The sequence below is a fragment of the Ursus americanus genome, chromosome 8 (assembly GCF_024610735.1).
Source record: "Ursus americanus isolate L20-20 chromosome 8, mUrsAme1.1.p, whole genome shotgun sequence".
NCBI classification, from domain to species: Eukaryota; Metazoa; Chordata; class Mammalia; order Carnivora; family Ursidae; genus Ursus; species Ursus americanus.
In genome coordinates this window covers 51,730,051-51,745,186 of record NC_142134.1, presented here as the reverse complement: position 1 = coordinate 51,745,186, position 15,136 = coordinate 51,730,051, and the positions used below count along the sequence as shown (strand labels likewise).

Below are 15,136 nucleotides of genomic sequence, written 5' to 3'. Positions count from 1 at the left end.
GATATTTCATCTGGGAATTTCCTTCTGTCTGACATTCATCTTTTAGGATTTTCTTTACAGTGTAGTTCTGCTTCATGTCAAACTCTTTTTTTTTTTAATCTGAAAATTCTTTTATTGCCTTCATTCTTGTAAGATACTTTCATTGGGTGTATATATTCTAGATTGACAGTTTCTGTTATTGAAGATAACATTTAATTCTCTTTTGACTTCCATTATTGTTGTTAAGTCAGCTGTAATTCTAATACTTGGTTTCTTTGTAGATAACTAGTTTTTTTTTTTTTCCCCTTTAATTTCTGGTTTCTTTTAATATCATCTCTTTATCTTTGGTGAATGAAATTTCAGTACCATGTTTCTAGTAGATTTCTTAATATGTATCTTGTTTGGGATTTATTGGGCTTCTGAGATCAGGGGATATCAGTGATGTCTTTGATCAGTTCTGGAAAATCCTCAGCCATTTTTCTTAAATTGCTTCTGTCCCATATACTTTCTTTCTGGGACTTGGATTAGATGTATACTATCTTTTTGCTCTGTCCTCTATGTCTATGTCTCTTAACTTCTCTTTCATATTTTCTATCTCTTTGCTTCTCTGTGATCTGAAACCAGACAAGATTGAGGTAGGTAAATATGAAAGTGAGATTTGCCCAAGTGGCAAATACTAATATTATCTCTGGGATCCAGACACTAAGCCTTGGATCCAACCCAAGATAGGAATATTGCAACTGAGATGTTTTCATTAAGACAAAATCCTTGAGGGACTAAAGCATATCATCTGGCCTCCTGGCAGATGCAAATCCAGATGTTGTATGAAGGAAAGCACGGCAGTTTAAGGCCTAAGGATTCTCATATATTAGGTTTAACTAAATATGAGTTCATAAAAACACGCGAATAAGCTCCCATGAGTGAAAGCACAAATATGACAAATTTCATATTTGGACATCCGGAGACTTCATATAGCAGGAATTTTTTTTCTTTGCTTGAACTTAAAATGTATTAAAACATATGTTTGCTTTAATTGACTTGGGATCCAGTTTTATTGTAATAGGAAGGCCCTTTGGACATCTAATCGGCCATAATGGCATAAGGAGAAGATTGTAGTGGGATTTTTTGTACTTACTAGTTAATAATTAGTCTTGAAGTTATGGTCATATTCTTATGAAATTTTTTTTTCAGAGCTTGAGAATAACTTCTTTTACAGTTATTAGGATCTGCTGGTTTTTTCCAAGTTGACAAATGATGTTTGGAAAAGATTGTATGGAATGATTAAAAAAATGGTAATTTAAGACATCCTGAATAAGATGAAATTAGAATCTAACACTATATATTGTGTTATAATAAACCAGCTTAGATATTTTTACATATTAGAAATAATATTGTTTTTCTTGACATTTTATATTCCAGTTTTTAAAACAATTACCAATGTTCCTTCTACCCTTTTCTCCCCTGGAATTTTAGGCGTAATATTCATGGGGTAAGCAAAGAAAAAATAACAAGAATGTTGGAACATTATCAGCGTTTTGTTTCAGTGCCAATAATCATGAGTTCTTCAGTTCCAGAGAAAACGGAACGTATTGAGTTGTGTGCCTATTCTTGCGAGGACAGAAGTACTAGGTAGGTTAAAGTCCCTGTATATACAAATTCAGTTCGAAATGTAATTAAAAAAGAAGGTTGGAGCTTGTGAAATCACTGCCAAATAACTTTAAAAATAAAAGTAGACGTTTATTATTTGTAGGGTTTGAATATAGTCTTACCTGAAGCAAGATGTATATGGTTAGCAAGAGAAGTGTGGTTACATATGCAATGAGATGGGAGAGTTTTCATTGTCCTCAGGGTTTTGTGGCTCCACCTTTATACTGAATACTCCTGCCTTCTTTATTTACTGCCCGCTATTCCAGTGTTTATCTGTTATTGCCTGTCATTATTTTGTATCTAGTCACATCACTTCTTAATTTCCTTAGGTTTTTGTAAAAATACCCTTTCTAGTTAGTATTATAAAAATTAATTATTAATGGATACTTTGACTAAGTAATACAAGTCACAGCCTTTTCAAAGTTTGTAGTCCAGCATAGTACTGATTCTATTAAACATTTAGGACATATAAGCAATTGAATAGATAGGTGAGTCAAAGAATAACCTTAAATATAAATAGAGCTCTAAGTTGCCCACACTTTTTGGTGATAAGGAATGGTGAGGCTCTGTTAAAAAGGAGTTGGGAAGAGGAAATTCATAAATGCTCTCTTATTGAGGAGCTGTGTTGCAAAGTGTTTTAGAGCATGGGCCCCTGAGCTGTGTTTCCTAGCTTCAAATCCCAAGGCTTTGTAATCTTTGACAATTTATAGAATCTCTCTGTACTTCGGCTATTCATTTCTAAAATGGCAATAATAACACTTTGCTCAAAAAAATCTCATAAGGATTATGAATTAATACTTTTAAAAGACTTAAAATAGCATCTGGCATATAGAAAACTCAGTGTTAGATTTGATTTCATTTAGGAAGGCTTCATGGGAGAGTGGGGACTTTGAGAGCTCCTGGAAGTAAAGAAAGAAAGGAAGGAAGGAAGGAAGGAAGGAAGGAAGGAAGGAAGGAAGGAAGGAAGAAAGAAAAAGAGAAAGGAAGGAAGGAAGAAAGGAAGGAAGGAAGGAAGGAAAGAAGAGAGGGAGGGAGGAAGGAAGGAAGGAAGGGAGGGAGGGAGGGAGGGAGGGAGGGAGGGAGGGAGGGAGGGAGGAAGGGGCACCTGGGTAGCTCAGTTGGTTAAGCTTCTGACTCTTCATTTCCACTCAGGTCCTGATCCCAGGTTGTGAGATGGAGCCTCAGGCTCTGTGCTCAGCAGGGAGTCTGCTTGAGTATTCTCTTCCTCTCCCTTCTCCCTTCCTTCCCCTTCTAAAAAGAAAGAAAGGAAGGAAGATGAGTTGATAAATTATGACTAAGGAAAAAGCACTGAAGTTGAAAGTGTAATGATTAGGCAAAAGTGCTCTAAGTCTGAAACTAACATTGAGGATGGTTTTAAAAAATTTAACAGGTGACATTTCAAATGACAGCTCTTCTCCCTTTCTCTCATTTCTTTTAGTTGTGCAAATCATGTTGACTCCTTGTGACTTTGTAAATGAAGCTTAAGCATTATCCTGTAGCATATGACAGGTGTTATAGAGGCAGACCTCTTTTCACATATATTAAGCTAAAATAGTTCTGAAAGAAACCAGGGAGGTGGTGTCCTCTTCTGGGAACAAATTTAGAATCGTCACTTTAATATTTAATGCTGTGAACACCTTAACTGAAAATCTCATGTTTGCTATTTAATTTGAAAAAAGTTTGAGTGTTTCCTATATGCCAAGCATTGTGTTAGGTGTTGGGGTTACAGTAAAGGGATGTATTCATAATGTACTAGGGAAAGATCAAGAGGAGCTTTTATAATTTTAATGTAGTTTATTTGTAGAAGTTTTAGAATAACTGTTAAGTGTCTTGTTTTTCAGTTGAATGCTTCTTTAATTTAAATCATAATGTTAATGGCAACGTTGAGACTTCCTTATAATACTTTAAAAAAAATCTTACAGCCCAAGAGACAATGAAGATATTACCTCTGAAAAAGAAGAAAATGTTTTATCCTCATCTTTGAAGCATCTAGAATTAACTGAAGAGAAGAACCTTGAAGTGACCAAAGAAACTGTATTACCTGAGAATGTTACATATCTCTCTAATGCAGATTTAAACAAAGGAAGAAATGAAATAAGTGTTATGAATCCTACCATTCAGAGTGCTTTCATTCAGGAAGTTTCAGACATGTATTTTTCTGATTCTGAAAGCAAAGAACAAGCAACAGAAAAAAGTAAAAAAGAACAGGCGGAACTGGCTTCTGAGAGAGAGTATGGTAAAACTGATGCAGATAGTGTTGTAGAGAGAGTGTCACCGAGTATTTGCTACGGTGAAAATAATCAAGAAGACTATGATCTTTCAAATACTATACCATTTCATAATGAAAAATCTTCGCCTGGTGAAGCATTGGAAGAAAGAGCCACAGTAAAGAAAAAAGCCTTTGGAAAACCAAAAAGCAAGTCAACTTTGGAAAAGTTCCCGAGACATGAGCTATCAAATTTTGTTGGTGACTGGCCAGTTGATAAGACTATTGGTCAGAGGACAAAAAGGAACCGAAAAACTGAAAAAGCTTCATCTGTACAAGGTGACAAAAAATATAATCGCCTTCAGTCACGCAGAGGATTAGATAATACTCTGTCTGCGAGTATAGATCATAACCAGCAACGAGAATCTCCTCATGAAAGTACAGAGGATGACAAGAAGTCACAGTATGATGATGCTTCAGAATCTTTCAATAGCTCTCAATATGATATGTATAAAAATACTGAAAAACAGTCCTTCAGCATTGTGGGTGACTGGCCTTCATCTGATTCCTTAGCTCAGAGAGAGCACAGATCAAGAATGCCAAAGGATGGTTTAAAGGAACCCAACCTAGAATTTGGAACTAGAGGTAGTATGAATGAAATACCCTTCTACACAGCACATGAGACTCATTGTTGGGGCACAAACCCTGAAGAACTAAAAACCCTGGGTAGTTCCACTCTAGGAAATTCCGAAACACTACCCAGTGAAATGACCTGTGAGAATAAGACTTGTCCAAGTAAAAAGATTCATAGACAGCACACATTGTCTCTTACTTTTACCAATAGTGATCCAACTATTCCTGGAGTAGTAGGACCACAAACTTTAGCTGAATTTCCAGAAGGAAAATCTAAAAAAGTCCCTGGAATAGAAGAAGGCATGTATACCCAGACTGAACCACGGGATTTTGCTCTCTTATGGAAAATAGAAAAGAATAAAATTAGTGTTTCAGATTCTGTGAGAGTATTAACAGGACGATTAGATGGATTTAAACCAAAAGCTTTCAATATTAACACAAAATTAGATGTTCAAGAAACAATTCCATATAGGGTAATGTATGACAAAAGCACGTATGTTGAAGAAAGTGAGCTTACCAGTGCTGATGAATCTGAAAATCTTAACATTCTCTGTAAACTCTTTGGATCCTTTTCATTAGAAGCCCTAAAAGACTTATATGAGAGGTGTAACAAAGATATTATTTGGGCCACAAGCCTTTTGTTGGATTCTGAAACTAAATTATGTGAGGATACCGAATTTGAGAATATCCAAAAATCATATGATGAAGCACAAATTGGGCCATTTTCTCTGGGATTAAATTTGAAGGAAATTATTAGCCAAAGAGGAACCTTGGAGCATTCTAATACTTCTGTGTCAGAATTTAGCCATGGCACTGCTGTTAGTAACACTAATATACTGTCCACCTGTGATTCAGAAGAGGGAAACTCAGAGCAGGCAGAAATAAGAGCTATCACTACTGAAAAATCTGGATTAATAACAGGTTTATTTCCTCATGCCACTCTAGATCTAAAGAATACTAATGAAGTACTTCCCAGTAGTCAGGCACAACTTCCAGGTCTATATAACATTAAGCAGTCTTTCCCAGGTACTCTGAAAGCTACTATTGCTAAAGATGTGAATGAAATGGAGAAGAATCTAGAAGTCACAGAGATCGGAGACAGTATACATTCTTCTTTGAATTTGTCTGATATTTTATACTCGAGCACTTCAAATCTTGAATTAAATGAAGAAGTTGATTTTACTGACTCTCTTGAAATGAAGAAAAATGAAAATCTTCCAAAGGATTATGTGAAATTTCTAAACACTGAAGAATTTATGAATGAAGATGAACAGGAAATGGAAAAAATTCTAATGGCTGAGAGTACTTTGTCAGCTGGAGTTAGTGAGGAAGATAAAACTGAGATGTCGAGTCCCATGCCAGTGATGGCCAAATCTCTGACCATAGACTGTCTGGAATTGGCATTACCGCCTGAGCTGGCTTTTCAGCTCAATGAATTATTTGGCCCTGTTGGTATTGATTCAGGTAAAGAAAAAATAGATTACATGTGTGTGTGTCTTTGTGTGAATAGAATACAGATTCAGGGTTCTGTCTTAATTTTAGAATTATGTTATATGTTAACTGAAATGTAAAAGTAATTTGTGTTGCCTACCTTAATTTTGACACATTTGTTTGTAGAGGATTTTAAAAAACATAATTTAAAGAAATAGTACTTATATGGAGTTTGTGTTCATCCCATGCATATATTGAAAGTTTTCTGTGGTATTTACCTCTTATTTGCACAGGTGAACATTTTTGAATCTGTGGTGCTACTCCAGATATACTTAAGGCAAGATTAATTTCTTAGGACACACTTCTTGAGAAGTCTTGACTAATGGAAATGAATATATACATTTAAACTCATGGACATGAATAACTTAAATATATGAAGTATTGCACCTGCCAAGAAGTGTGAAAACAGTGACATAGTACATAAACAAAAATATTCCGAGAGATTTAGAACTAGAAATATAGATTAGTAACTAATAATACAAATTAGTTTTATGATACATAAGGTGGTTAAGTATATTTTCTGAAAATGTATGAGTAATGATTATATTTTCTTTTCTTTTTTCCCCCTCACAAGGGTCTCTGACTGTTGAGGATTGTGTGGTTCATATAGATCTGAATCTGGCTAAAGTGATTCATGAGAAATGGAAAGAATCTATAATGGTTGGTAGGCTTTTTTTTATGAAGAGCTCCTTTTGTGTTCACCTTTGCTCTTAATAAAATCTGTTGTATGAAAGAATTCTATTGAATTTTGACTTTGAGAGAGAGTGAAATTTTTCCAGTAAACAGATTAGTGATATTTGTTCTCTTTCCAGTATTTTAGATTATTTCCAGACTGGCCAAATTATATAACTAACAATGGAGCTCAGTATAATTGTTGACTTTTTTTAAAGAGAAAAATCATAAATAGTTTTTTACTCTCTAAAGACTTGCAGTGCTGATTGATTAAATTTCAAAAACAGTCTAAAAAAAAAGCTTAAGAGCTCCATAAGTGGAAAAATATGTTTATATAGTCATACTTCATAATCTTATCTAATTTTATTGTTTTACTTGGATTTAGCAAGAATGATTGATAGTTTTACAAGGAGAAGTGATTTCTAGAAAAAAATAATATAATCTTTCTAATGCACCCTCCTTTGCAAATCCCCTGTCCGGCATTTGTGTTTAGGAGCGACAAAGACAAGAAGAGGTATCCTGTGGCAAGTTTATACAAGGTAAAGTACATATTTTTTACTTCTGGTGTTCTTGTAATGGTGTTAAAACTTGGTGTATGTGTATGAATTTTAACTCATTATTAAGTGTACTTCTACAAAATATGGTACCCAAGAATTTTGATTTGCAAATAAAAATTCTTTAAAAATATTTAACATTTAATATTGACATAAAATAAAACTAGAACTAAAAAGTGCCTATGATTAACTTTCATGAGTACAGTGGAACACCTTAGGTGTGCTCTAATACATAGAGTCACGGTGTTTCCTGTTTAAGATTTTGCTCTGAAGGAAAGAAAACTGTTCTGGTTTGAGAGCAATAAAATGCTCATGTGTCTGATAGAGAGCATCATTCACTTATTACTTGGTTATTTGAAATTTTTATTGATGTTAATTTTTTAGAGCACAAAAGTCAGCCTGCTTTTGGAACATCTGCCAAATTGAAATATTTGATTCTAGAAGACTTTTTAGGTAGCGTTGTCCTCAACGATTAGTGCAGGGTAGCAGAGCTGTTAACAGGGGCCTCCTATTGTGCATGTTTCCTTCAGATGCCTCTTTTGTCCACTCCATACCAGGACTCCAGGTGGAAGTTTCTTTGGGTATGCTTTAGTTATAGCTTCAAGAACTAAAGCTATTTGAGAGCTAGAGGTACGACAGGGTATCAGAGTTAGTTATGTGGGTGGCAGTATCTGCTGTCTTCACTCTCTGGGAAAGCAGAGGAGTATATCAGAATGTGCTGATATCCCTTAGAGATGCTGAAATATTATACATTAAATCTTGTTACTGTGAACTTCTTAGAATGTTCAGGTTCTTCCTTATGTTGAATATCATTTGTTCAATATTTGTTGTGTGCCTGTAGAGGGTTTATGGGTTTGCCAAAATATTGATCCTTTCAGTCCTCGGAGTAGCTGAGCAGAGCTAACCAGAGCTGCTCTTAGCTGGTCGCTTCCACCTGGCTGCAACTCTGTTTGTTTACCAGTGTATGTGTGTCGGTGTTTCTGTGTCAGTGCGATGTAAAAAAGAGTGGGAACCATTGAGTTGATTTACAATAATACCCAAATCGTTGCTCATTTGAAATATTCCTAAATTTATATATATTTCTTGCTTGCAATTATACAAAGGCATATTTTGAAACTGCAGAGTTATATTTGTAAGGTAGAAATAAAAAATCATGTTTCTTTGGTCTTTCTGAGGTAGTTGTAACGGAATGAGTAATGCTTAATTTGTGTGTTTATTGTTGAGGGCCTGATACTATTTATACTGCTTTTGTAGATCCTTCCGTGGTTGGGCATGTTGGTCTTGATAACTCTGAACAAAAATCATCTCAGAGAACAGGCAAAAAATTACTGAAGACTTTAGCAGCACCTGAAATGCTACCCTTTTTGGATCATTGGAACACTCAAACTAAAAAAGTATCACTCAGAGAAATAATGTCAGAAGAAATTGCTTTACAGGAAAAACACGATTTGGTATGAGTTAGTACAACTATTAAGCCTTTATCTCTGACTCTAGGTTGATTGTATGTTTACTTTGTGACTTTCATTTGATTCTGTATTTCCTAGTCTGGAATCTGTATTTAACCTGATTGGAGTTAACGTTAACATTGAAACTGTCTTGAAGTTTGAAGCTGGGATTTTTTGCTTCTGGGAGATTAGTTGATATTCTATAGCAGTAAGCCAGTCGGTGTTAAATCATTATTTTAGATTTAATTTTGCATGTGATTGAGCTGCATATTTTTTTGACTTTTAGCATTTATTTCTATAATTTTTTAATTCTTGAAAAACATGAAAGAAATTTTTCATTTAAAGATAATTTTACTCATAAATTAATAAAAAGAAATGTCTATCTTGCTATTAAAGAACTATCCAACCTCAAAACAATTTTTTTTAAAGTAGGCTCCATGCACAGCGTGGAACCCAGTGTGGGTCTTGAACTCATGGCCCTGAGATCAAGACCTGAGCTGAGACCAAGAGTTGAATGCTTAACCAATTGAGCCACCCAGGCGCCACAAAATAGTTTTTTAGAGAAAAATTTAGAAACTTAAAATTAAGTACTCTTCTTTTTCTAACTTTTTAATCAAACAGGTTCAAATAGAAACTTTATTTTGAATTTTATTTTTGTTCCTTATTCACCATATCAAATTTTATGAAGCCATAAATGAATTTGGTTTCTTTTGTATTTCTTCTTAGCCTTTCTTGGAATTCTGAAAATTAGTATTAGAGAATTTCAGAAATTAAAAAGGGAAAGACCTTAGAGGTTATTTAGTCCAATTCTCAAAGAAAAGAAATAATTCTTAGATGGTGATCTTAAAACATTTCACTTTCTCTCGTACTCATTTGACTACTCAAAGGAGCACCTTTACATTTGGCTGAAATACATAGAATTGGGGCATAGGAAGAATGATGGGATTCCTCCACCTTCATATTTATTTTCCCCATTTGTCTTGTTAAGTAATGGGAAATATGCTACTGTTTTTTGCATGTTTACATAACCTAAGGAACAATCTCTTTGGTAGGGTCTTATAATGTAAGTGTTGTTTGAAATATATGTGTAATTATTGGAGAAATGCATTTTCTTAAAAAAATAAGGAAATCTTAGAATTTTTGCCCAAATGGTTTGAAACCTTTTGTTGGAATGCCATTTTTTACTACTGAAACTTATCTTTGTGGTTCTAATCTGCCTTTTAGTCTCTCAGTATAATAGTGGACAGATGAGTATCTTTGACTTCCCAACTTAATGTGTTTTTTTTTTTTCTATCAGTGATTTTTGCTTATCTTTCTACGGGTTGGGTAATAGAACCTTAATTTGTCCCAAGGATACTTCTCCTTAGGTAGAACCTCAGTAAGAGAATTTCTTGATACTTTCTTTTCACTCTTTGTCTCCAAAGGAGAAATACACTTTGTATTTTTTTAAGCAAAGAATATAAAATAAACATTAGGCATAATATGTGAGTAGAATAATTACGATTAAGGTCATGAGTTTTCAGTCATGAGACCTTAGAATTTGTAGTTTAGAAACTCTATGACCTGGTAGAGTGCTAGTAAATCTGATCACTGAATTTTTTAGTAAGTTCATATTATAATGTGTATCTTAAATAAAACATGAAATATTTTAAATTCTTGAGGTGGCTCGTTTCCATTACTCTTGTGATGTGTGATGTGTTCAGCTTTACCAGTCCCTGTTACTGGTCAGATTGTCACCCATTATGGATCCTCTTTTATTTGTTTTTTAGTTGTTTGGTGTTATAAATGACCTAAATATGTGAGGCTTCAAAAACAATAACTGTTCTAGGGTTGTCCTAGATTATTGTAATTTTTATATTTTTGAGTCACCTTTGAAATATTTTAGGAAGTTATTTTTCAAATGTTAGCAGCTTCGTAGCAAACAAAAGTATTATGTACTTACATCACAGTGTCAACAAATTAGAGTTCGAAATCAACTTTAAGAATGTTTGTCATAATCCTAGGTTAGAATTTAAAAAGCACATTTTAGGAAGGTTGGTTAGTTTGGCAATTTAAATAGATCCAATTATGACTTGTGAAAAAATAATAATCTGACAGTTCTCATAGTTATTTTGGAGTAAATATGTTTGTGAAAATTTTTTAAATTGTGAATTTTAAGATTTTCTGTCAACCTGAATTTGCAACTTATTTGTACATTGTAGTTTCTGCCCATTGAGGAGAATATGTTTTTGAGGACGTTGTTCACAGCATCACACAGTGTCCCTTTTATGAGGACCCATGGGAGAAATTTCTCTCAGGTCTCAGTACCAGAAAAAGCTGTACTTCTCCTGAGCAACTGGTTTGTTTTTATTTTATGGACACTGAGAATCTTTGTCTCCCCCTTTGCTTTGGCCACTAAGAAGCTCAGAACTGAATTTGTGGCCTACCTTTAGCAATTGTACAGGATTTTATGGCATGCATTTATGTACTAATTTTACTTGCTAGCTTTATCCTATGTTCTTACTTTTATTTACTCTGACTTCTTCATTTATTTATATCCTGTTTTTATACAAAAATATATATCTATATCTATATATATCTCTATATATATCTTCACCTTTTTTACATAATATGACTGAATGTGCTGGGTGTGTATATGTGAAAGTATATATTTATATACATTTGCACACATATGTATATGTGTGATTGTGTACGTATATAAATGAACAGCTTCAAATACTTTGCAGAAAATGGGATATAAATAAATAGTGCAAGAATACTTATATTACTAATTTCAGTCTTTAATCAGTGAAGAAAGTCTGTGATTGCTTTTAAATGACTAATCTTTTTGCAACAAAATAACCATGCTTTTGGATCAGCATAATTAGTTTTATAAATTCCGTCTGAAGGATGATTTTTGTCTCTTTTGTTTGTTTGTTTTAGAAAAGGGAGGCACTTATGTTTGAAAAAGATTGTGCCACTAAACTAAAGGAGAAGCAGCTCTTTAAGATATTTCCAGCCCTTAACCAAAATTTTCTGGTGGACATTTTCAAGGACCACAAGTGAGTGATAGGATTATCTGTAGGTTCTATTATGATGTCATTGAAAGCATATCATTTTAACTTTTCTGATAACAAATCATACAGGCATAATATACCGTTTAAGTGAAATGTACATAATATAGAAAGTGAGCAGGTCTTGGCAATTGGTTCATGGTCCACTGACGTGTATGTGCTTACATGTATCTGTTTGCTTTTGTGTCTATATATAAATATATATTTCACCAAAAATAGGTTGTTTCATATACTGTTTTGTAGTTTTGTTCGTATTTATCTTTTTAATCAGTTCTTAGTAATTCACTTTTTTTAAGTCCGTAGAGTATTCCATAGTAATCTTAAAGTGTTTTTTAAGGATTTATGTATTTATTTATTTTCGATTCTAATGGCCATCTTTATTATAAAAATCCAGATGTAAAATGTATTCTTTCAGTCTTTTCAACTTTTCTTTTTTTACAAAAACAAAAAAGGCACATAAAAAACCTTGCCTGTTGTCGTTCCCATAGATAGATGTTTTCCCCCCAAAAGTACTATAATTTGAACACACTCCTCTTTATGGGCTTTTTGACTGTGAGAAAAATTGGAAACCATGTTGCGCACTAAGCCTCCTTGAACATACATTTTTGCACACATGGATGAATGCTATTGTACGCTAGTTCCTAAATGAAGTTGCTGGTTCAGAGTGTGCGCATTGAAAAGTTTTACAGCTAATGCCAATTATTTTTTATAGAGGCTTTCTGTATTAGTTATATGTACTGATAGTGTAACCCTCCCTGGATATTAAGAATCTTTAAAATTTTTGCTATCCCAATGGGTAAAATAGTTCATTGTTGTTTAAATTTTAGTTTTCTTTTTTTAAAATTAAGAGAGCTAGCACAAGCAGGGGGAGGGGTGGAAGGAGAAGCGGACTCCCCGCTGAGCAGGGAGCCCAGTGCAGGACTTGATTCCAGGACCCTGAAGATCATGACCTGAGCTGACGGCAGATGCTTAACCGACTAAGCCACCCAGGCGCCCCAAGAGATGTTTTAAATAGATGGCTTTTTATAATCGTTTCAGAATCTAATAGATTTTTTTCTTTAGTTTATTAGTGTATTTTAATCACAATACTGGATTTCTAGAATAAAACCTACTTTATCTTCAGATTTTTGTTTTTCATTTTTTCCTTTTTTAAAAAAGTTTATTTATTAATTTATTTTAAGTAATCTTTACACCCAGTGTGGGCCTCGAACTCACGACACCAAAATCAAGAATCACATGCTCTACTCACTGTGCCAGCCAGGCACCGCGCATTTTTTTTTTTTCTTTAAATGCAGTGTAGGAATTGATTTCAAGATTTTTGCAACAGTAATTAAATGAGTTTGGTCTGTGATTTTCTGTTCTTGTGCTACCTTTGTCAGATTTTGGTTTCAGGGTTTTATTTGGCATTAGGCTTAATAAAATAATTTGGAAAGACTGCCATTTTTCTCTACTCTGGAAAGTTTAAGTAAATTAGTACCTTGAAAGTTCTGGAGTTGTGCCTTTTCAGAGAGAAGGTCTTTAGAATCTTTCACTATCCTTTTAAGGTTATTGCTTTATTCAGATTGCTTTTTTCATGAATCTTTTCTGGTAGTTTGTCTGCTAGAAAATCAGTTTTACCTTAATTTTCAAGTTTATTATTGTTAAGTTATATATAATATTCTTCGATAATTAAAAACATTATTTTGTATTTGGTTGTATCCCTTTTTCCTGTCCTGATGTTTTTTTCTCTGGGTTCTATTTTTGCTCTTTATCAGACTGGCCCTTTTTAAAGAATAAGCTCTTGGTTTATTGATCTGTGTTCTCTAGTCATTTACTTTTGTTTTTAATTTTGGTGATTCTTTTCTGTTTTTGATAGTTCCTTTCTCTTAAAATTTGTTGATGTATTTTCAGCTGTTTGGTTAGTTTATTTCCTTTTAGTCTTTAGTAAATACATTTAAAGGCACGAATTTTTCTTTGTATAGTGTATATAATATTTTGATTTTGATATGTAGTATTTTCATTTTATTTCATTATTTTTTTCTTTTTTCCTTTTTTTTTTTAAGATTTTATTTATTTGTCAGAGAGAGAGCGAGCACAAGCAGGGGTATGGCAGGCAGAGGGAGAAGCAGGCTCCATACTGAGCAAGGAGCTTGATGCAGGACTTGATCCCAGGACCCTGGGATCATAACCTGAGCTGAAGACAGTCATTAGACTGACTGAACCACCCAGGCGTCCCTCATTTTCATTATTTAAAAAATAATCTCTAATTCAGGTTGATTTTCTCATTTACCCAAAAGTTTTTAATATTTTTTTTTAAGAGTGTTTAATTTTCTAAATGGTTTGATGGCTTTGGTGGTAGGTGGAGTTAGGATTATTGTTTATTTTGTTTTGTTGTATAGAGGTACAAGAATGTGGCCTGAAGAGTTCTTTTTAGAATTGAATTTTCTTCGTGGTTTATACATGATCAGTTTTTACAGATATTATATGAAAGTACTTTTGAAAAAGAATATTCTCTAAGTATGTGGAGTTCTAAACATGTCACTTAAATCAAGTTTTTAAGGGTATTATTCCAATAAACAATTTCCCTATTTATTTTTGCTGCCTAACCGGCTGTTTTGTTAGAGCTATGTGTTAAAATCTCCCAAGGGTATGGAGATTAGGGGTGTAGCAATGGCATATGGCAACTCCCTTTTATGAATCTGGCCTGATGGTAAACAACTCAGAGTTGTGGTTCCCCAGGCAAGGTAAGGGGGACTGAGTGAGTCCTTCCTGGGGATGCCCAGAGTGATGGGGTCAGTCAGGCCCTTCAGGGTAGGTGGTCAGTTGTCTCCGTTTGTTCGCCAGCAGCTGGATAATTTTTTCAGTTAGCAGTAGCTTCACCTTTACCTTTCAGAAGGGTAGGTGGGTTCAGTTACTGATTATATATATGCCTGTGGTGTAATCTTCCAGGGCCATCCTCCTCTAACACCATCAATGGTGGATACTGTCTTCCAGCCCCATGAGTAAGCAAGCCTGTGATTTTAAGGGCTATTTAGGATGGGATTTGCTGGTAGCTTCCGGCCCCTAGGAACCTCTCTTTGTTGAGCATATCTGAGGCAGCAATATCAGAGGGCTGACATGGTAGTCCAAAATAGTTCTCCATCAAGGGTTGTCTACTAAATTGAAGAACAGTAAAATATCACAGTACTTTCAGTCACTGTTTATCACATTTCACACATACTCCTTTGTGGTCAGCTCTTCTTTATGTAGTCATTGGAAGAGATCAGAAGCATACATAGCCTTGAAATAATAGCAGTATAAAGTCATATATAATTTGCTTTGGAATGAGTTTCTTTAGAAATTGGATCATGAGTGTTTCAAGTCTTTATCAGTTTGTAGAATTTGATATTACATATAAAATCACCATGAAAATATGCCTGAATAATTAGGGGTGAGAGGTAAGATAGTGGTTTACTTTTTCCTTTCTATATCCCTGCT

The 15,136-nt window shown here is 34.1% G+C and overlaps 1 protein-coding gene across 17 annotated transcripts in view; it reads left to right on the top strand.

Moving 5' to 3' along the window:
- Positions 1-15,136, top strand: part of N4BP2 (NEDD4 binding protein 2) — an 86,325-nt gene that overhangs the window by 47,651 nt on the left and 23,538 nt on the right. For 13 of the 17 annotated variants that reach the window (XR_015725521.1, XM_045815841.2, XM_045815837.2 and 10 more), the window contains 6 exons: positions 1,453-1,608; positions 3,549-5,929; positions 6,531-6,616; positions 7,122-7,167; positions 8,437-8,633; positions 11,550-11,668. Coding sequence is in view for 15 of the 17 variants with exons in the window: in XM_045815841.2 (XP_045671797.2) it covers positions 1,453-1,608; positions 3,549-5,929; positions 6,531-6,616; positions 7,122-7,167; positions 8,437-8,633; positions 11,550-11,668 (2,985 nt within the window). In the remaining 2 variants the exon portion in view is untranslated. Of the gene's footprint in view, positions 1-1,452; positions 1,609-3,548; positions 5,930-6,530; positions 6,617-7,121; positions 7,168-8,436; positions 8,634-10,828; positions 10,966-11,549; positions 11,669-15,136 lie in introns of those variants that run through there. The other 4 variants (XR_015725522.1, XM_087864189.1, XM_087864195.1 and 1 more) reach the window with 3 other exon arrangements.